At 42.0% G+C, this 23366-nt stretch overlaps 1 protein-coding gene and 1 non-coding gene across 2 annotated transcripts; both read right to left on the bottom strand.

Moving 5' to 3' along the window:
• Positions 1-461: 461 nt before the first annotated feature.
• On the bottom strand, positions 462-568 carry LOC131244978 (small nucleolar RNA R71). The gene has a single exon (XR_009170742.1). It is a non-coding gene; the product is annotated as a small nucleolar RNA R71 (small nucleolar RNA).
• Positions 569-17662: 17094 nt separating this feature from the next.
• Positions 17663-18540, bottom strand: LOC131242258 (PLAT domain-containing protein 3-like). Its single transcript, XM_058240785.1, has 2 exons — positions 18398-18540; positions 17663-18302 (listed from the first exon to the last, which is right to left on the bottom strand). Exons 1-2 carry the CDS (start codon positions 18467-18469, stop codon positions 17844-17846), a joined length of 531 nt encoding a protein of 176 aa, XP_058096768.1. The 5' UTR covers positions 18470-18540; the 3' UTR covers positions 17663-17843.
• Between the last annotated feature and the right edge of the window lie 4826 nt (positions 18541-23366).

The following is a 23366-nucleotide window of genomic DNA, read 5'->3' as shown; positions in this document are numbered from 1 at the left end:
AAATCCCCTGAGTTAATTAAAGTTATGGCTGAAGACCAACCTCCTCTACTTCTACCCAGGGTGGAGGATACCCAAGATGAGAATGAGGTGCATCAGGCACCCCCGCCTCGTACTTACGAGATTATCTACAACCGGCGGGAGTGAGTACGCCCTCATGTATGATTTTCCCTGAAAACACAGGACAAATGGACATTAAGCCAGGAGTTATCTAACTCCTTTCCAAATTCCATGGACTTGAATCAGAAAGTCCATATTTACATTTGAAAGAGTTCGATGAGATTATAGCTACATTATATTTTCCTAATGTATTTGAGGATACAATCAGGCTGAAACTCTTTCCTTTTTCTTTAAAAGAGAAAGCTAAGACGTGGTTACATTCACTGCGTCCTAGATCCATTGGCACATGGAACGACATGCAGAGGGAATTCATAAAAAAATTCTTCCCACATCATAAAACGATTACCCTCAGAAAAGCAATCATGAACTTTGCCCAAAAGGAAGATGAAACATTCTTTCAATATTGAGAAAGGTTCAAAGATTTGGTCAGTTCATGCCCACAACACGGATTTGAAATGTGGCGCATTACAAATTTTTTCTATGATGGACTGATATCTTCCATGCGCCAAATGGTCGAGACAATGTGTAATGGAGAATTCATTAATAAAAATGTTGACGAGGTATGGGATTACCTCGATAGTCTTACTGAAAAAACACAATCATGGGACTATTACCCAAAGTCGAACACCACGTCTAGGCCGACTCAATTAAAGGAGAAAGATGGATTATATCTCTTGAAAGAAGAGGATGATCTCAAGTGTAAAGTAACTACGCTCATAAGGAAAGTTGAGGCCATGGAAGGAAAGAAGGATAAGGTTAATGAAATTGTTTGCGGCATCTGTGATTGCAACATTCATACAATTGAAAATTGTCCTACAATACCCGTCTTTCGAGGAGTGTTGAATGATCAAGCCAATGCCGTAAACAACTGTCAAAGACCTTTTACTGGACCTACCTCCAATACGTACAATCTTGGTTGGAAAAATCATTCAAACTTTAGTTGGAGGAATGGACAAACGGCTACCCCTCAAGGTTTCTTCAATCAAAATCCAAATGAAGTGAAACCACAAGAGGAATCGGTTCAAAATTCCATACAAGAGCTGGCTCAGGCATTGCGGGGAATTACAGATTTTATGCAAAAGATAAATTCTCGTATGACGGTTATAGAAAAAGGGATGCTTCCTGCACAACCTCTCCCCAATCCTAAACCGCAGTATAAGATTAATGATCTCAGCTCTTCAAATCAGATGGGGCACGCTAAATCCATCACCAGTCTTAGGAGTGGAAAGATCATTGATAAAACTCTTTCGGTTAGGCCCAAAAAGCCTCAAGAACAAGAAGAGGACAACAATGATGGATCTAATGATGCCCCACAAAAATTAGAACCGGAACTTCTAAAAAAGTCAGTTACTCCATTCCCCCAACGGTTGGTTTCACCAAAACGTCTTTCTAACTCTCAGGATATTCTGAAGGTGTTGAAACAAGTGAAAGTTAACATTCCTCTACTTGATGTCGTGAAACAGATTCCTTCATATGCCAAATTTCTGAAAGACTTATGCACGACCAAAAGACAGCAAAGTATTCAAAAGAAAATCTTCTTGACTGAGAAAGTGAGTGTCATCCTGAAGCAGGACGTGCCGCAGAAATTCAAGGATCCCGATAGCCCAACCATATCATGTGTAATCGGGAACCATCGAATTGATCACGCACTTCTTGACTTAGGAGCGAGCGTAAATCTGATTCCCAACTCGGTATACAAACAGTTAGATTTGGGTGAGATAAAACCCACCCTGACCACACTACAACTTGCTGATCGCTCTGTTCGTGTACCAAGAAGGATAATTGAGGATGTGTTAGTCCAAGTCGATAGATTTTACTACCCTATAAATTTTATCATCCTGGACACCGAACCCATCAATAACATGAGCACTCAGATTCCCGTCATTCTTGGTCGCCCATTCCTTGCCACGTCAAATGCAATTATCAATCGTAGGAATGGTGTCATGACTATGTCTTTTGAAAATTTGACATTAGAGTCAAACATCTTTTTCAATAACGGCAGCAACTCAGAGGATGATAACGATTTCCACGACATTAACATGATTGACTCTTTTGTGGAAGATACGACACCTCTAACCTTATCCTCTGACCATCTAGAGATGTGCCTGGCCCACTCCCATTATTTTGATGATGACATAATTAGGGAGACGTGCGCCTTGCTTGATACTGCACCGGTACTTGAAGTTAACCGGTGGAGGCCACAATTTGAAGAATTGCTACAAACCGATGTAGTGCCTCTACCGTCTAACCTCAAGCCGCCGAAGCTTGACCTAAAACCTTTGCCCTCTGATTTGAAATATGCCTATTTAGGTCAAGATGAGACATACCCGGTGGTGATCTCTGCCCACCTGGAGAAAGAACAGGAGAGTATGCTCATATCTACTCTCATTGAGCATAAAGGAGCCCTGGGATGGACGATAGCGAACCTCAAGGGAATCGATCCCTCGATTTGCACTCACTGCATATATCTTGAGGATAATGCAAAAACCGCTCGGCAACCACAACGTAGACTAAATCCAAACATGAAGGAAGTGGTTAAGGCCGAGGTTCTTAAACTATTGGATGTGGGTATCATATACCCTATATCTGATAGTCAATGGGTGAGTCCAACTCAAGTGGTCCCTAAGAAGTCTGGAATCACCATCGTAGCCAATGCTAATAATGAACTCGTGCCAACTAGAGTCACTACTGGTTGGAGAATGTGCATTGACTATAGGAAGTTGAATACCGTCACGAGGAAAGACCACTTTCCTTTACCATTCATTGATCAGATCCTGGAAAGGTTAGCTGGTCATTCCTATTACAGTTTCCTTGACGGGTATTCGGGCTATAACTAGATAGAGATAGCCCCTGAAGACCAAGAAAAGACCACATTTACATGTCCCTACGGCACCTTTGCCTACCGAAGGATGCCATTTGGACTATGTAATGCCCCTGCCACCTTTCAGCGATGTATGCTTAGTATCTTTTCTGATATGGTGGGGCAATATCTAAAGGTCTTCATGGACGATTTCTCTGTTTACGGTCCATCTTTCAGCAAGTGTTTGGAAAGTCTTAAATGTCTGCTGAAAAGATGTGAAGAAAAGAACTTGGTACTTAATTGGGAGAAGTGTCATTTCATGGTTCAGAAGGGAATTGTCCTTGGGCATATCATCTCGTCTAAGGGAATCGAGGTAGATAAGGCAAAAATCGATCTTATCTTTAACCTACCTCCACCCAAGAACATCAGAGACGTGCGATCCTTCTTAGGACACGCAGGATTTTACAGGCGATTCATAAAGGACTTTAGTCTCCTCTCTCGTCCTTTATGTAATCTTCTTCAAAAGGATGCTCCGTACGAGTGGACTGAGCAATGCCAGGAAGCTTTCACCAAGCTTAAGGGCACGTTAACCACTGCACCTATCATGCAGCCACCCGACTGGAGCCTTCCTTTTAAACTTATTGGCGACGCTTCTGATTATGCTCTTGGAGCGGTTCTAGGCCAGAGAAAAGATAAGAAACCCTACGTCATCCATTACGCGAGAAGGACTTTAAATCCGACCCAAGTGAACTACTCAACTACAGAAAAAGAACTCTTAGCTGTAGTATTCGCCTTGGACAAATTTAGGTCCTACCTGATCGGATCCAAGATCATTATCTATATAGATCATTCGGCACTGAAGTATCTTCTTTCTAAGAATGATTCTAAGCCCCGCTTAATACGATGGATTCTTCTACTCTAAGAATTTGATTTGAAAATTAAAGATAAAAAGGGAGTAGAAAATGTTGTGGCTGATCACCTTTCTCGCCTTAATACCTCTGATTCCCTTGAGACGACCCATATCAACGACATGTTCCCTGATAAACAACTGTTTAGAGTCTCCCATTCACCTTGGTTCGCTGATATTGCCAATTATCTTGCTACAGGTGCCATACCGACACAATGAACTACGCAAGATAAGAAGAAATTCTTCACCGAGGTGCACAACTTTTTCTGCAATGACCCTTATTTATTTAAATATTGCCCAGACCAAATCCTAAAGAGATGTGTACCAGACGATGAGCATCAGAGCATCATCTCCTTCTGTCACTCACAGGCCTGTGGTGGTCACTTTTCTGCTAAAAAGACCACGGTCAAGATTCTGCAGTGTGGTTTTTACTGGCCCACTATGTTTAGGGACACTCATGAGTTTTGCAAAGCTTGTGAGCGTTGTCAGAAATTGGGAGCATTATCCCGTCGAAATATGATGCCTTTGAATCTCATCCTTATCATTGAAGCATTTGATTGCTGGGGCATCGATTTCATGGGACCATTCCCCCAATCGTTTGGAAATCTGTATATTTTGCTCGCCGTGGATTATGTAACTAAATGGGTCGAAGCGATTCCGTGTCAAACTAATGACCATCGCACGGTCATTAAATTTCTAAAAGAAAACATCCTTTCTCGATTCGGAACGCCTCAATCCATCATTAGTGATGGGGGCTCACACTTTTGTAATAAACCATTTGAGAGCTTAATGAAGAAATACGGTATCTCTTATAAGGTGAGCACCCCGTACCACCCACAGACAAGTGGGCAAGCTGAGATTTCTAATAGAAAAATTAAACATATTTTGGAGAAAACGATTAACCCTGATCGTAAGGATTGGTCGATCCGATTGACTGATGCCTTATGGGCATACTGTACTGCCTTTAAAATCCCTATTGGAATGTCTCCCTTTAGACTTGTCTATAGGAAAGCTTGTCACTTGCCTGTGGAGCTGGAACATAAAGCGTACTGTGCGATCAAAAATCTTAATTTCAATCTGGACAACGCTGGCCCGTTACGCAAACTTCAATTGAATGAACTTGAGGAAATCCGGAATGATGCGTACGATAATTCGAGAATTTACAAGGACAAGATAAAAGCATTTCATGACCAACAAATTTTGCGAAAATCATTCACGCCGGGTCAGAAGGTCCTTTTGTACAATTCTCGATTACATCTCTTTCCGGATAAGCTTCGATCTCGTTGGACCGGCCCTTACATTGTTGTTACTGTTTTTCCTCATGGGGTTGTTGAGATAAGAGATCCCGACAATGTCAAAGAGTTTAAAGTCAATGGACATCGATTGAAACCATTTGTCGAGAAATTTGATTCAGAGGACATGTCCATGCCCCTGACTGCTCCTGTTTACCAGGATTGATCTCCTAGTCTGATGGAGGTATAGGTAGGTTTATCGCTTTCATAGGACTAGGGTAGTTGCTTTATTTGTCTGGCTGAAGACGGTAAACTTAGCGCTCCTGGGAGGCAACCTAGCTCTTCATTTCATTTCGTTTTTATCATTAGTTCAATGTTTGTGGGTAACATTACTGCAAACCCTCACGAGACTACAACTCGTCCACTAGGGACAACCTAGGGGTTTAAAGGCTTGTTACATACGCTAAATGCAATCGAGAGCACCTGCGAAAGTGGTGTAGGTAGGATTTTATTTTTGTTATTTTACTTCTATTGGTTTCTCTCTTGTGCTGACCTGCTCTTATGTAAATATCTTTGGAAAGCCTCTTGATTCTTTCATCCAGGTACTATCTTTCCATCACTCATCTTATATTTTCGCTGTCCCATGTGCATTGCATGCCTATTTCTTTTACATTGAGGACAATGTAGATCTTAGGTTGGGGGTGGGAGATTAGGTTTCCTAATAAGTGTTTTCTTAGTCTTGAGCGAAAATTGTGAAAATTTTAAAATTTTCTGGAATTTCATATGAATTCAAAGTGATTTTGATGGCCATCTGGGACACTGGGAATTGCAAAATACATTATGTTGGTAATTTACGACTCTTGGATTCGGTTATCTGTTAAATTTCATAGCTAAGTTTGAATTGTTAATCCATTATTAGAATTTGTAAACATTGATTGAGTCATGAATTCGCAGGACACATCTCGCTTGCATATTAAGGTTTCAGTTCGATATTGAAGGATTAACTTGGTAATCACTAAACATGAAAGGAACCAACTTGGGAAATTGAATGGATTGGGCGAACAGTCTTTACCATAGGTTTGCTCCCTATAGGTGAGGATTCGATTCCCCATGGATGATATTTGAAAAAGAGTTGGGTGTACAGTCTTTACCTTAGGTTTGCTCCCTATAGGTGAGGATTTGATCCCTCTTCTTGGCGTTACTTCTAATGAAAAAGTCAAAAATTAAAAGAATAAAAAGATAATGTGTGAGGCAAGTTCTGGTTATCGTGAATTCTCTTATTGGTTACCAATGATATCCTTAAATAGAGAGGTGAATCTTAATGTTGATAAGTCGAGATTAGACTATACATCCATGGAATTCAATATTTAGAATTGTTCTAATTAATGGACTAATATTTTGAACTTAATTATGAAGTTACCGTGTGCTTAAGTCTAGGAGAGAAAGTAATGCGAACATTCATGAATCTTAGAATTCTAGTATCTGAATTGTTTTTCATAAATCATTTGAGTTATAAAAATTGTCCTGTAATTCTCAATTTATTTTTCGCATACCTTGCTTGGGACTAGCAAGATGCTGGTTGGGGGTTGTGCTGAGAGTCAAATATTGCATATCAGACCCAGTTATTGCCTAGATTTATGAACATGGTACCGTTTAATTGCTCATCTTAATCATGTTTGTGTTGCAAGGTGGAATTGCGAGCTGGGACAAGATCGGGATGCTAAAAGTACGGATTTAACGTTCAGAATGCACCAAGGCATTGGACGAGGCCCCATGGGACCATGATCGAGGATTTACACGTCAAAGATTAGAGAAATTCTAGTCACTCACTTCAAACAGGCCTGAAAGACATCCATATTACAAGATCACTGGGTTTCCATCATCTGTTCGGCTTGAAACTTTATACATGGCTCGAGGACCAAAAACTAACCGTACATGTCAAATTTCAACCATTTGATCCCTCTGAAAGTGGCCCAACGGACAGATCAGCCCATAAATCAGTGATTTGAGGCCTGCCTGGTATCTGAAAATGCTTCAATCTTAGGCTCAACTCATTAAATGAGCTGACAAAACAAATGGATGGAGCGGATCTTACATATACATCATAGTGGACCCCATTTGTTCCTTACGAGTGCACGTTACTGTGCACTCCCGCGCTGCACCAAAACATCAAGGCAGTCAAAGCTACCTTGACTCGATCCGTCTCACGCAAGGAAATGGCATTCTCACCGTTGGACCGCCGGATGAGGATTGTGGGCCCCACCTATCCTCCATTCGAATAATCTGGACTGTCTATTGGAGTGCCACGGGCCCTCTAACTATATCCTAGCTGGCGGAATGTTAAGAGACAGCTCGTGTTGGATTTCAGCCATCCAAACGGGGGACGGACGGTAGTATGAAAAGCTCTGTGGGCCACATCGGATCCGATCCAAAATGGACCATGTCCGACCGGTTTTTCAATGTGAATCAAATGATCCGAGTGGATTTCCATAAAGACACCGACAAAAGGCCCACCGACTTTCACAGCGAGCGTTTGCGCGAGCTCTGTTCCGCAATAGAGGTTACGGTCGATCCAGGTGGGCCACCATCGCTGATCACATAGATGATCCGGACCATCCACACACTCGATCAGGTGGTCCTGACCCCAACCATGAAGTTAAAATGGAAGAAGCCAAAGAAGAACCAGCCTAGTTCAGGTGAGCTAGAGGACATGGATCTGATTATTCCTCCCGTGCTACCTGATAATGGAAGAGTATAGCAAAGTGCAGAGGACAAGGGAGTTCCTTCAGAAGATGGACCAAGGGAGTAGCCCCCACTTGATCAACCTGTTGAGCCACAGGTGAGGAGGTTATTTAGGGACAGACAGCCGTCTATGAGGTACTCGCCGCATGAGTACATTACGCTCACTAATGGGGGAGAGTCAGAAGATTATTCTGAGGCCCTTGCGGATAAGTAGAAAGGGGAGTGGTTGAAAGCTATGTAAGAGGAGATGATATCCTTGTATAAGAACCATACCTATGATATGGTAAAGTGGATACTGCGGTATCTAAGAGGCTCATCTAGGTTGAGTCTATACTATGGTGACGGTAAACCTGTGTTAGAGGGCTACACAGATGAAAATATGGCAAGCGACATAGACTTTATGAAGTCTACATCGGGGTTCATGTTCACGTTTGCAGAGAGAGCGGTATCTTGGCAGAGCAAGCTACAGAAGGTAGTAGCATTGTCAACGACAGAGGCCGAGTACATTGCAGTCACAGAGGCATGTAAAGAGATGTTTTGGATGAAGAGGTTCTTACAGAAACTTAGCCTGAAGAAGGAGCAGCACGTGGTCTATTGCGATAGTCAAAGTGTTATACACTTAAGCAAGAATCCAAGTCAGCACTCCAAGTAAAAGCACATAAGATTCGGTATTACTGGATCAGGAATACTTTGGATTAAAAGGTCCACACGGACGATAATGGGTCAGACATGATGACCAAGGCTTTGCTCAAGGGCAAGTTTGAGGTTTGTAGAAACCTGGCTGGCTTGAAGAAGTTGAATTCCTCCTGAGTGATCAGGGTCAAATATTGCATATCAGACCCCAGTAATTACCAGATTTTACGTATATGATAATGCTTAATGGAGTATTTTAATTGTATTTTTGTTACAGGATGAAGTCAGGAGCGTTAATTGAAAATTGATGTTAAAGGCATGGATTTCATGATCCAAAGTCTCCAGAGCACGGGATGGACTCCAGGGAATCAATAATGAAGATTTTACACGCCTGAGATCTGAGGAAAGCAAGCCAAAGGGGCCCGAAAAGGGTCCAGAATGCAAGATCACATGGTTCCCGCTATCCGATCAGTTCGAAACTTCATACATGGGATGAGGGCCGTAAATTAACAGTACATATTAAATTTCAGCCATTGAAGAGCTCCGGAAGTGGTCTAACGGCCAGATCAGCCACTTAATTCATTAAGTGGGGCCCGCTGGATATCTGGATATACATCAATTTTGGTCCTGACGGTGGAAATAATATGAGAAAAAGGATGGATGGTGCGGATTTCTCGAAATCATCACAGTGGACCTATATCTATAGCGTGTGTACACAGTGCACATGTGCACTGCTTGAGCACCGAACGGACTAAAGTCGGTCAGCAGCGCTGACCCGACTTTCTTATTTCAAAAACGGAGATTTCCGTTTCAGCGCGCGTAACGGACGGAAATCCATTTTTTACGGACCGCTGTGGGCCCCACCGGTAGCACGTACGGTTAATCTAAACCGTTCATCGTGTAGAAGGGCTCAATATCTACAAAACCATGTTTTCCGTTTATGCTCATGCGTGCACACGTACGTGATACAGAGGCCACAAACAGGCCGTCTTGTGACGTTCAAAACTGATTTTGTTCTGATTTCTTCTCTGGGCTGCGTCCACGCAAATTCAAAACCATCCATATTTGAACGAAATCTCGTCCTCTATCCAATGGACGGGGTGGATTTCTCCGAAAAAGCTTATGTGGGGCCCACCGAGCATCACAGCGCCGGACGTGCGAAGGCTTACGCCCGTCCGCGAAATGACTTTCGGGCGGTTGTGGCCCACCATCTTCGATCAGATGGAAGATCTGATCCGTCCATCGTGTAGAAGGCTTCGAGAGCTTCAAAACCATGTTGATATTCCTCGCCCATGCGTACACACGTGTGCGGTACAGAGACCAAAAGTAGACTGCTCCGGGACGTTCAAAACTGAGTTTTTTGAGATTTCTTCCGTGGGCCGCGCTAATGGACCTTCAAAACCATCCATCTTTGATGAAATTTCGTCCTGAATCCAATGGACGGGGTAGATTTTCTAGAAAATGCCTCTGTGGGGCCCACCGATCACGGCTGCGAAAAATTGCACTTCGAGTCCTTCTACGACTCTGCCACCGACCCCAGCCATCCAGCAGCTATAAAAGGGGAGTTTTGGACGTGGGAAAGGCATTCAGAACCAGAGGGAATTCCAGACCTAGAGCAAGGGAGAGAAGAGAGAGAAGAGAGAGAAGAAAGAGAAGAAAGAGAAGAAAGAAGAGAGAGATCGATCGGTTTGATGTTCCTTATTTTTATGAATTTTATTTCATCTATTTTTATGGATTTTATGGGTCACTAATCTCTCAGCTAGGGCTGAGATGAAGCCCCTAATTTGATTAGCTTTTGTTTTGGTTGATTTACTTTGAATATCAATTAATTTGTTTCTTTCTTTAAGTGGGCTTTATGGGTTTAAATTCTATACTTCTCCATCTATGAACTTGATTAAAGTATATATATGGATGTTGTTTGGATGCTTATTATAGGTGCTTGTGTCTGATCAAGAACAAGTTTCCTATAGAGGAAGAAACAGGGTGCTTTAATGAATGTACATTCCATGTACCCGACCAAGGATATGGGATATGTCATTCATGGCATTGCTTAAAGGAATTAGACAGTTTGTATGCCCGATTAAGGACACAGATTGTGCTTTCTCTGTATAAGTGGTATCAATCTAGATCAAGGTGAATCAACAGACAAAACAAGGGTTAGGATAATTAGGGGTGGATTCGAAAGTCCTAGTGCTCTCTCTCTCTGATTGAATTTTCTTCCCTGTTCTTAATTAATTGTTTTTCATAAAATTGTGCTTAGTAATTCATTCCATTATTTGTTGGATTAGTTAAGGAGAATCATAGATTTGAATTGTGACGACCAGTCCTCGTGGGAACGATCTCGTAATACGTACCGTATCTGCATCTGATTCGTATACTTGCGAGTTTAAAAATCATTTAAATCGTGTTGGTTTAAATAAAACATCACCGAGGCCACTGCTGTCGACGCTCCAGCTCCAACCCTTCCTCCTGTCGTCGCCCCCATTGAAGCACCTCCCACGGCCCCCGAGGCTTGCATAGCTATCCCCTCTTCATCTGAGCAAGAGGAGGCTGTTCGGAACCTGGGTCTCTCGACTCAAAGTCCAACGAGCTCTGTGAATAGTGCTCGACCAGTCAAGGGTCGGCTCGACCAGTTTTGCAGCCTGCACGACCAGTCCTGATTACGCAGATTTGAGTCTGATTTTGTGTAGGATTCGAAATTTTGAGGCTGCTTTCGCAAGGGTGCGAAAGAGAGTTTCCTAAACTATAAATAGGAGGTCTCTAGGATTTTCTAGGGCATTCAAGAGGTAAGGCAAGAGGGTTTTCTAAAGCTTTGCAAGGGTTTGCTAAAGGGTTTAAGGCTATCAAAGATGTGTGTGTGTGTGAGAGAAAGAGAGAGAGGAAGCCTGTGGAAGGGAGGCTATGCTCGTAGAGGTGATCTACCATATCTCAATGCTTCCATGTCCTCGTAATCGGTGAGATCTCTCCATTTTTCTTTTATTCTCTTATTGTTTATCCACTCCTACGTGAGTGAAAAAGGTTGTAACGTTTTACTTCATAGTAGATTGTTGATCTGTACGAGGTCCCGTGGTTTTTACCTCTTTGAGGGTTTTCTACGTAAAAATCTCTTGTGCGGTGTGGTTTATGCTTTGATTTATTTCATTGTTTTATTATCTCATAATTCTGATTTGTTCTGTGAGGCTAGATCCTAAGGTTTTGTGAAAGGCCCCCAACACCCATTTGATTTAAAGATCTAAAAAATGTGAAATGGCAACTATTTAGGCTAGAAGATATAAACTAGCTACTATATGTCCTGATGAATAAAAGGAATCCTAAGCTATGACATGAAAGACTATAATGAATACATTTTCCAATACGATAGTAAAAAGAAAGTTTAATATTATTAAATAATGGAGAAAGTCTAATATTGTTAAATAATGGACACCTCACCTCTTCCGTCACAAATATGCATGATGATTACGGTATGGTTTTGCACACCTCATATCTTAGCTCACAAAAATGCCTCATATTAATAAGGGTATAATATTATTGTGTTGCATTCATAACTTTCTTTTCAATCCAAACAATAAGAAACTTCAAATTAAGAGAAAAACATTTTATTTTTCCATACCATTCATCTAATGAACTCCCCATGCATAGCTCAAAAACCAGCGTTTGAATAGGGGTCTGCGACGATGATGCCGAAATACTTTCCCATGATCAAATCATGAATTAAGAGATGGTGAATTATTTTTTTTCACCCATTTCAATTGATGGACAGTAGAGTTATGCCAGTGTTGATTTGCAGAATGCCAGAGCCTGGAAGATCAATTAGGTGGGCCACACATGAACATTAAGTTAATCTATTCGCTGTCCATTCCTTTGCATGGTATTCTACATTCTGGCCCAAGTGATATTAATGGATCAAATTGATTTTTGCAGCCAATGATCTTAAAGGTGGGGCCAACATCCTGGACTAAATGGAGTGTGATGTGATTAAAAACCTTTGGCCATCTGCATCAATTGGTAAGTTTGCAGTTCTTAGAGATGGATGTGAAAAGTTCTCCAGAAGAGAAAATGTAAAAACTCCTTGCAAGAGGCTTTAAACCATCCATTCCATTTTTACAATGGTGGCCTATTGAGGACTTGTATGTCAGCGGGTTGGGTTGGATAGGGCAAAACTCTAGCCCCGCACGACTACTTAAATGGGCCTCATTTTCTGGGCTGAGACCAATCAGTTTCATGTTTAGATTGGCCCAATTGACATCCTAGCCGCTCATCTAGTTAGACCACCGTAAAGAATATAGTCAGGTCCACTTCTTTTCTCTCCATGTTTGTCCCACTCGCAGATCACAAATCCAGGTTGAATATGGGCAGTTGATCAATTGCTTTTTTAACCGTCCAATTTCCTCTATATACGTGTAGCCCACTAGATGAGCGCACCATCCTCATTTTTTGGTCAAGGCATGTAAATGGACTGGGAGCCATTGCTTGGCGGATTGGATCCCAAATGCATGTGCCAAATCAGCATGTGGGAATGATGCACCAGAAATGTTCCCTCACACGAATGCGCTCCAACAGCCCGCTTGCTGGATCATTGGCTTGGCTTGATTTTTACAATAAACCCCATCAAATGTCATACACGTGTAACATGTTAGCACGTGTGCCAGACCAGAATCCTCTAGTGCCTCTGCAACTATGGTAGAAAATGAATGCAACAACAGTGTTTTGTGGGCCCAACCGTGATGCGTATGATACATCCACTCCGTTGACAGCCCTAACATTAGGTAGCTTTTGTGATGAGTCAATAAAGGCTGTGCCTTTTACCACTGCTTTTCTCCTCCAAAAAGTCATCTACTTTGGATATTGCTTCCCGTAGGGCCCACACGTCTTCTTTGTTAGCCTCTTGGACGGTTGTTATTTCTTAGCAAGCTTGATGCTGAAGGGCGGCTGGTTAGTTCAATTGATTGGGTGGCCATCAATAGCCTGAAGTGGCCCATTGGGCGTATGTCCCAAAGCCCACAAACCGAAGCACTTCCAAGAGATGCCAGCCCACGTGGGTCTCGGCTTTTATTAGGATCCACGGTGCCTAATCATCCGAAGTAGAGCTGGGCAAAATCCAACTTGATCTGGCAAATCTGACCCGATCCGGCGAATCCGACCTGATCCGAACCGAACCGAAGGCCTGGATCGGTGCGGATTGAGTAAGATCACTCAGATCCGATCGTATATCAGATCAAGTTCGGATCGTGGTTAATCCGGACCGATCCTATCCGAAATTCGAATGAACTCTAATGTCTCTCTCTCTACCCGAAGGATGCGGCGCCACACCCACCTATCTCTCCTCCTTTCTCTCCCGATTTCCCTCCTCTCCTTCCTTCTCTCCTCCTTTCTCTCTCGGTTTCCCACATCTCCTCCTTTCTCTCCCTCTTTCTCCTAGACTCAACTCAATCCGACTCAATTTGGTTTTCTAGACCGAGTCGAACTCAGTTTGGGTCAGGCCAGCAAAGATTCGGATCAGATCGAGTCAGCCCTGCTGGACTCAGTCCCGGATCGGATCGATTTCGAGTCAAGTTCTTGAAAAATTGGATCGTGTCTAGTTAGACCCAATCCGATCCGACTCGACTCGATGTCCACCTCTAATCAGAAGTGTACACCAAACCTTATAACTCGTAGGTGCCTAAGGTCATGACTTTCCCTTTTCTCAACCCCTTCTTTATAACTTTTTTATTTAAAGATTTTCAACATCATTATTATGAGATTGTTATTATTGTTGTCCTTATCTTGTAAGTATTTCTTAGTTATCATCACCATCAAGAAAAAGACAATATATAAGAGTCATGTGGGTTTTAATTACTTTTCTACCATGATGGTTATTTCTTTCAGCTATTCTATTCTATACTAGGATTCAAGGACATCTTTAAGAATGGATTCTCTTCAGATTGCAAGTATGTGCCTAAAAATCATTAAACAAATGATTCTATCCTGAGATGGGTCCAAATATTTTTATTTTATATCAAATTGTAAATGTCACATGATTTTAGTAAATGCTTAAAAGAAAAAGTCGGATAACCATTTTCAAAAAGCAGTTATTTTATTAACATCGTTCAATGAAAATTCAGATGTGAACCCATGTGAAATTTCACATGTGCAAGAACCATTGGAACTTGTATTGTTGCCCTCTAAACAGACAACTCATGTTGAGATTCGTGGTTTTTTGAAAAAATTAAATATTCAAGATTTTGAAATTTTACCGTCAAAATATTTTTTAGGAATTTCAAAACGGAAAGTATAGTGTATACTTTTGTCCTATATTCGAAAATGAAAAAAAAATAATAATAAATAAAAAAATTGTAAATTATACTAAACTGTTTGTATAATATTTTTATTTGGAGCTTTAAAAATTTTGGCACTCTGGTTGCGTGTTCCAGTACATATATAAACTTGATCATTTCGACCTAAACTTTATCATCTCGTACTCACATCTCTCCTCGTCTATAAAATCCCCATTTCACGGTATTCCACCAACTCAAGCCCCCCACGTGGCCCATTTTCCACACTGCATCGAAACAAATACCAAATTTAAAGCCCTGGTTTGTTTTATCTACACCATTGATCTGATGGCCCATCATGGATGGCCTCCCATGTCATACGCAAAGTCTGAAAATCATCTGTCACATGATTTTCTCTTGATGGAATCTGGTAGCCTGGATTAGGATGAGTGGACCTGGGGTTTTCTCGGGGATTCTTGAACTCGGTGCCTTTCGCCATACAATTGCAACGCGTCCTGCAACAATAATTTTAACGGCAGCGGATCAGGTGTTACCATTACCGTGCGTGGCCAATCTTGATTAATTTTTTCTATATCCACACCGTCCATCCGTTTTTCCATATCATTTTAAACATGTGAACCGAAAAAGGTAAGCATATACAAATCTCAGGTGGACCACACCAATCTAAATGGTGGTGAATGGCCATTAAATGCTTTTTCTGGGCCACATAAGTTTTTGATCAAGCTCATATTTATATTTTCCCTTCATCCAATTATGTTTACCTTTTCAACGGGTTTGATTGAAAATAAATATTACCGTTGCCATTAATATTGGCCCTGGGAAGTTTTTAATGGTTGCCTTTTAATTACGACTGTTTCCCGTAGTGTGGTACATCTAATATTTGGATCTACTTAGATTTTGGGGAAACGTTCTAAACTGGGCTGGAAAAACGGATTGACGGAGTGGATATAAAACACATCATTACGGTAGGCCCCACGATAAGGTTAACACCCACTAAGGTATTACCCGGGTAACACCTGATCCCCTTCGATTATTGACGGAAACAAAAGGTTCCGTGGGCCAGTGTGATGTGCGTGTGACATATGCTCTACCCATCAATTGAGGCAGATCATGCTAGGACGTTCTCCCTAACATCTGGCCCGTACAAAACTCAAGTGGGGACGCAAGACAAGGAACGGTGAGGATGGAGACTCACACAATGAAACTTTTCCGGGGCCAACGGATGTTTTGGATCAAGCTGATATTTGGTTTCGCCGTCATTATGTAATCACTTTATCAACGGGTTAGATGGCACGGTGGGCCTAAAAAAGGTTTCGACGGTGGGCGTTGTAATTCCCACTGCTCCCTATGATGTGGCATGCTTGGGTGTTGTATTGACCTGAGTTTTGATCTTCGGCACTAAAATAATCTGGCACAGCTGATGGACGGGTTGGATTTCCCCAAGAACATGATGGTAGGCCCACAGTGCTTCTTGTTGTAGGAACGAATCCCCGAGAGAATATCCGCATTCATCATTCAATAAAGTAGATGGGTCTTAAACCGGCTCAAGGAGGGCGGCAGACTGGAGGACCACAGTGGCATTTGTCTTTTACCATTTATTAATGGTGGTGACTACTCCATCGAACACTTCGGAATTAAACCACGTCAATCGAGACCACCAAATGACGTGCCTAACTGTGGATGGACGACCAAGTCGCGGAAAAAACACATGATTACAATCTAATGCAAGATCTGAATACGATCGACGCTGATTGCCAGCCCCACCCTATCGGATAAGCTACTGCGGTCTGAAGTTAGGTGGGACCCACAACATGTTTGTCAAAAAAATGAGGCGGATCCAAAACGCAAGTGTGCCACGCGACAGAAAACAGTGAAGATTAAACTTTCCATCGTTGAAACATTCATGGGCTCACAGAAGTTTTAGATCAGTATATTTTAATTTTTCAACTCTGTGGGCCCACCGTGATGAATGTGTTTTATCCAAGTCCAAAAAAAGAGACAGATCTAAGGTTCAAGTGGGATCACAGAGTGGGGATTGAATGCCCATCGTTAAATACTCTCGCAAGCTGCATAAGTCTAGATTAAGCTGATATTGGTGTTTTCCCTTCATCCAGACCAGACCGTGTGAACAGGAGGCCTTAACAAAGTTTCAACAGTCGCGTCATCATCACCCGTGTTTCCTGTGGTGTGGATTACGTAGAGAGCCTTGATCTGCCTCTTTTTGAGCTCATGCCCTAAAAATGATCCGTTGAAATAGACGGACGGTCGATAAAACACGTACATCATGGTGGCCCGCACAGCCCATTCCTCGACAGAAATGAGGCAGGGGCAGGACGCATCCGCCTCCTAATAGAATCAGCTGTCTTTCAGATGCAGGGGCCATCACCCGACAGTCAGGATCTCGCGCCGGACGCGTATTGCCTGTGCCCGGGCCGACAGGAAGATCCTACGGTTGAAATCTATGTGGGGTAAACAGAGATGCCCGTGGGATATCCAATCCATCCATCAGTTTCTAAATCTCGTAAAAGGACAGGATTCCAAAAATCAAACATCCAAAAGTCAGGTGCACCACGCAACACAAAACAGCAGCTATTGAACGCCTGACACAGAAACTTTGTGGGGGCAACAGAAGTTTTCGATCGGGCTGACATCGGTGCCCACGGTTTATACCAGTGAGTGGTGCTAACCTTATCAACGGTTTGGATGCCATATAAACATCATGTTGGCTCTGGAAATGTTCCAACGATGGACTTTTCATTCTCACTCCTTCCTGTCGTGGGGCAAACCTGACTCTTGGATCTGCCTAATCTTTGGATTCCAAACCTACTGTGAGGTTGAGAAACTGATGGACAGAGTGGATTTGTCATGAGCATTTTTGTGGGCCCCACAGCTTCCTGCTCCCGTCAACATAAACGCTGCCAAGCGCGGATTAGACACCACCATTTAACTCATCCCAACATACATGACCTTCATTTATTGAATATTTATGGCCCACAGCGGGAATACAGACAACCCAGCTAATATCCCACCCTTCCCATCTTTTCCACACACATAAAACTATAAAAGCATCAAAACCATAAAAAAGGACACCATATGTTAATAGGAACATAATACTAGCCTCACATTTTAAGCGGCAAGGTCTACGCTGCATAGATGCCAGAGGAATTCCGTCTCTGTGCGTCCACCACACTGTTCTTGCAATAGTCCTTGATGGCCGTCAGCACGTACGGAGACGCGTCACGTGCGAGCCACTGCTCCACAGTGAACAGCTGCTGCCGGCAGGGAACGTGCGGGCCCGTGGTGGTGACCTCCACGTAGTTGCAGTACCAGCCGTGGTGCGCACCCGACCCGTCCGAGGTCAGGTTCATGACGCACACCGGCGCATCCAAGCACTTGCCCCGCCCGCTGAAAATGTCGAGATTGCCCCTCTCGAAGTAGTTGTGGCCAGGGCCCATCAGCCCGCCCCAGGTCTCGAGATTCGGGATCTCAACGCTCCCGCCGTAAGTGTCGTTGAGCGTGAGGCTGATGATCGAATCCGTACCGCCCTTCCAGATGGATCCGGTTCTGATGTACACGACGTAAACACAGTTCTTATCGTCCTACAAAAACAAGAAAAATCAGAGATCAGCGAAGGTGTTTGAGATGGATGAGAAAAGGTATTTTTGAAAATGGAGGGATATTTTAGTAATTTTACAGAGGAGAAGGTGAGAATGGTAAAGGAGAAGATGAGAGAGAGGAAGAGGAAGATGGGTTTGACTCCACCCATCTTTTCTTTTTTCCTTGCCTTTTGTCTTTTGGTCTGAATTTTTATAGATGGGATGCGAGATCATGTCCCCTCAGAATAGGTACACGTGGCATATATCTGAATCAAGTTGAACCGTCTGATTTATGGGTCCCACTTCGGATGGCATCTCATGCAGGGTTAAGTAAAAATTAGTAATAAATGTTCTGGATTAAAGAGGAGGGATTCAATCAATCCGATTTGGGTTCCAGGACTTGGGAGGGTTTGATTTGAGTTACAAGTGTACGGTGTTGAGTCTGTTCGTGTGAATCGTCACCATATCTGAGGGTACCAACCCCACGAGAGACACGTGTGTTTTTAAAGGTCATAAAACCCGGGGAATGGATTGGCTACCCCCCTGCCACCAGCCCGGTGGCTGATGGTCGGTGCTCTATGGGATCCACCATGATGTATGTGTTTCAACCATTCCGTTCTTCCATTTTTAAGGATCATTTATGGGCTTTTACCCAAAAATCAGAGGGATATAAATGTTAGGTGGACCACACCACAGTAAAAAACAATAGTGAATGAATATCCACCGTTAAAATCCTCCTAAGACACATTGTACTGTTTATTTGGCATCCAATCTGTTAATTAGGTCATACAAGCCCACATGAATTGAAGGGAAAAAACAAATATCTGCTTGATCCAAAAATTTTACGCCCCAGAAAAGGTTTTTAATGGTCAAAGCTCATTAAAAACTGTTTCCTGTGGTCCACTTGAGATTGGGATATACCTCATTTTTTGTCTCATACTATAAAATAATATGTAAAAATAGATGGACAGCATGGATGAAACACATACATCATTTTGGGGCCCACAGAGCACCGCCCATCAGCCATTGGCTGGTGGGTGGGGGAGTAGCCAATCCGTTTCCACGGGGGAGGTGGTATTTTCGTACGCGGATTGGGTGTGAAGTTCCTCACCACTAGACGCGGATTGCGGGGTGAACCGCCCACCGTAGCTACGCGGTGTACGGACCCTGTGGGCCCACCATAATGTGTTTTATCCACCGGTCCAAAAGTTTTACATCATGCTGGTATTTGTTTTACCTTCATCCAGGTTTAAGTGAGTGTTATCAACAGGTAGATTGGATGACAACTAAGCATTACGGTGGGCCCTACAAAGATTTCAATGGTGGTTGTCATTATTCCCCCTGTTTCTTGTGAGGTTGCCAACTTTAGCTTTGGATCTGCTTCATTTTTTAGTTATTGCCCGGATATGAAATGGAAAAAACAGAAGTAGAGCATGGATATAGGATGCATACATCACACTGGGTCCCACAGTTCCTAAAAGATAGACACACCATTGCTCGGTGTCCCATTATTTTTACCATTAATCTTTCAGTTTTTCACCCTGCCACCGGCCAATGGCTGGTGGTCGGTAGTCTGTGGCCCCACCATGATGTATATGTTTCATCCATGCTGTTCATCTATTTTTCTAGATCATTTTAGGATATGAGATAAAAAATTAGTTATATCCCAATCCCAGGTGGATCACATTACAAGAAACAGTATTGAATGAACGTCGACTGCTAAAAACTTTTTAAGAGCATAAACATTTGGATCAAGCTGATATTTGTTTTTTCCCTTCATTTAGGTCTGTTTGACCTAATCAACACACTAGATGTCAAATAAACAATACAATGGCCTTAGGAGTATTTTGATGATGGATATCCAATCACTATCGTTTTCCTATGGTGTGGTCCACCTGATATATATAAGCCCTAAAATGATTCGTAAAAATGGAAGAACAGAGTGGATGAAACATATACATCATGGTGGGGCCACGGAGCACGGACCACCAGCCACCGGGATCGTGTGAGGGGGAGTAGCCAATCCGTTTCCCCAATAGAGGGATAATTTCATAGGTTAATTTCGTCAGACGAGACTACTGTGAAGGACCTCTGCTACCGCGATAACTGACCACACCGACAGGCAAGGCGACCGGAATCATACATAAGGTTTGGCATGATGTGGGAAACAATCAAACCTCTTTGTAGCCCACCATGCCATATATTAGAAATCCACTCCATCCATCTGGCTACCACCCTCATGTGAACCGTACATTTAAAATACCATCCCAATAAATAATAAAAAATAAAAAAATCAGATGGCCAATACCAATGGAAACAGTGTAAATTTGGGCCTAAAGCCTCCGGGTTCAAGCATTATGGCCTGCTTTAGTTTTGGCCAGGTTGATTTTTTAATCTTTCCTTTATTTGGGTGAGCCACGTCAAATGAATATCTCGAAACAAATACACCATGGTGGCCCCACGTACAAATTTATGGTTTGTGTCGTATTGCCATCATTCCCTGCTGTGTGGTCCACCTGAGTTATGGATATGGATGCAGAAGTGTACCTTATGGATGAAGTGAATTAAGATATGGATGCAATTCAGAAGCGTACCTTATGGACGAAGTGAATTAATTTCACATACACACACACATGGTGAGCTCTAAAGTGATTGAGCACACATAAAACAGCTGTTGTAGAAGACTGGTCTAGGCAAGGTACCACTAACTAGTGGAAATGGCCATCTTTCCACCAACACGTCGGCATGAAGATCACCTAGCACAAAAAATGAGAGCCATTTTCAAAATTATCAAAGGCAAGTAGCCGTGGGTCAAGTGGGCCCCATCACAATGTTTATGTGAAATTCACACTAATCGTTATGTGCATCATCCAATTTTAAGCCTAGGGCCCAAATATCAGCCACATCTGAGATTTGGGTAGCCCATGGTGGAAAGAATGTAGAGGGCAACGTTCATACTCCAAATGGTTTCTCTTGTCCTGGCCCAAGTGAATTGCTTATGGCCCTGATTTTTAGGCCTTGTGCTAAAATTTTGGTGTGGAGTGGATTTCATATAATCATCACAATGGGCTATGTAAAAATTAAAGGTAAATGTCTCTCTCTCAACTATTTACTTTGGTGTGGCTGAAAATATGAATCCTACTTGTAGCCTAATTTTTTTATAGGCCTGATACTGGATTAAACATCTAATGGTTAGAGTAAATTTAAAATAAACATTATAATAGGTTCTATAAAAAATTAAGGGCCCAGCTAAATTGAGAGAAAAAGGTTAAAGGCTCAATGGTGATCTATACATTATTTTCAAATGTAGGATCCACCTTAATCACAGATGGGACTAATATTTAGGTCTTGATCTTAAAATGGGGTGATGCACTTAGTGGTTGGGGTGGATTTCACGTGAACATTAAAATCTCTATTTCACACACAAATCTTTCAATCTATGCCCCCTCAATCTTCTATGTTCCAACCCACATGCCATTTCTCTCTTTCTTCCGTTCTACAAGCTCCTCCAATCATCACTTCTAGCAAAGCTCTACTTATAGCTGTTGCAAGTGGAAGCCTTAAGGGTCCGTTTGGGCGGTAGGAATAGAAGGGATTAGGTGGGATGGGATTCGAAAAACATAATTATTACCTATGGCAGGGATTGTCCTGTTGTCATGGGATAAAATTAATGCTTGTTGATAATACGGTGGTACATTGAATGGATATACTCACCATCATTTGAAATTACCGAAAATAACACACGTGTTATATCTAAACCGTTCATTTGTTTTGTAACCTCATTTTATGGCATGGGCCTGAAAATGAGGTAGATTCAAAACTTATGTGGCCCTAAAGAAATTTTCAACGGTAAGTATTCAATCCCTGTTGCTTTCTATGGTGGGGTCCACTTGAGCTTAGATTTACCTGATTTTTTGGCCAATGCTCTAAAATAATCTCGATAAATGGGTGGATGGTGTGGATATAGCCTACACATCATGGGGGGACCTACACAACTTACTAAACATTGTGTGAAATTGGCATGGGACCCAATGCAATTCCATTTAATGTAATTCCAAGCTTTTCCACTCTTCCCAAGCATGGAGTGGAATTGGCACAGCACCAGATGAATCCCATCCCACCGAATCCCTTCTAATCCCACCGCCCAAACAGACCTTAATAGGACAAAATGTATTTTGGCAGGGCATTTTCTCAATGGTAAAATTGTTACTTCCACATGTTAATTGAGCAGCACCACTTTAAAGGCAAAAATGTATTTCACTTATTTCTTTAAGTCCTGAGCTTAAAAGATTCTTTAAAGCCCAAAAATGTATTTCTTTGATCCACTTGATCAACTTTAATAGGACATAATAAAATCTAAAATGGACTTTATTTCTCTTTCAATCTTAAAAGAATTTTTCCTTCTCACGACAAGGTCAAGAAGAGAAAAGAAGAAGCCATTTCTCTTAAGAACATAATTTTCTTCGAGTTTTTGTTTTTTTAGAAAAGAAAATTTATCATGTATTAACAAAGTGAAAAGAAAATGTGATGGTCTTTTCAAAAGTTTTCTTAGTTACTTAAAGATAAGAAGTCGAATGACTTTTCCAAAATTTTCCTCATAATATGTGGTGATAGATGCTCTATATAATTTATTTAAGTACTGCTTCTCTTATATCCATAGCTCAAGTGGTAGACTGAGTGAAAGATATCTGGTTTCAACTACTGATTCCCTAGTGGATGTGGCTAACAGTGACGTGTGAACTGATAGTGGGCATACTAACAGGCTAACCGCAAAAAAAAAAGTATAACTATTTGCCCATGCTCTCATATGAATTTAATAACTAGGAATGCAATCACAATATGATTAGCCATATACATTTTGTCTCTCACTCCTAATTTTCATCTATGCCAAATCTACGGTGATGAATATTTTACATTACATGCACATGATTACCTACCAACATAATTAAAGTGCTTCCTTAAGCTGGAGCTTAATTCATTTTTTGATTTGTTGATGATGAGCTCTGAGTTAGTTTTGGCCATATATTCAAATTGTGAGACCATCCATAGCATAAACTCAAATTCATA

The sequence above is a fragment of the Magnolia sinica genome, chromosome 4 (assembly GCF_029962835.1).
Source record: "Magnolia sinica isolate HGM2019 chromosome 4, MsV1, whole genome shotgun sequence".
Classification (NCBI taxonomy): domain Eukaryota; kingdom Viridiplantae; phylum Streptophyta; class Magnoliopsida; order Magnoliales; family Magnoliaceae; genus Magnolia; species Magnolia sinica.
This window is presented reverse-complemented; position numbering and strand designations above follow the sequence as displayed.

Excerpts from the sequence above, each read along its gene's own strand:
- LOC131242258 (XM_058240785.1), bottom strand. The coding sequence starts at position 18,469 with ATGGGTGGAGTCAAACCCATCTTCCTCTTCCTCTCTCTCATCTTCTCC. Across the intron at positions 18,303-18,397 it reads CCATTCTCACCTTCTCCTCT|GACGATAAGAACTGTGTTTA; the intron begins GTAAAATTACTA and ends TTGTTTTTGTAG.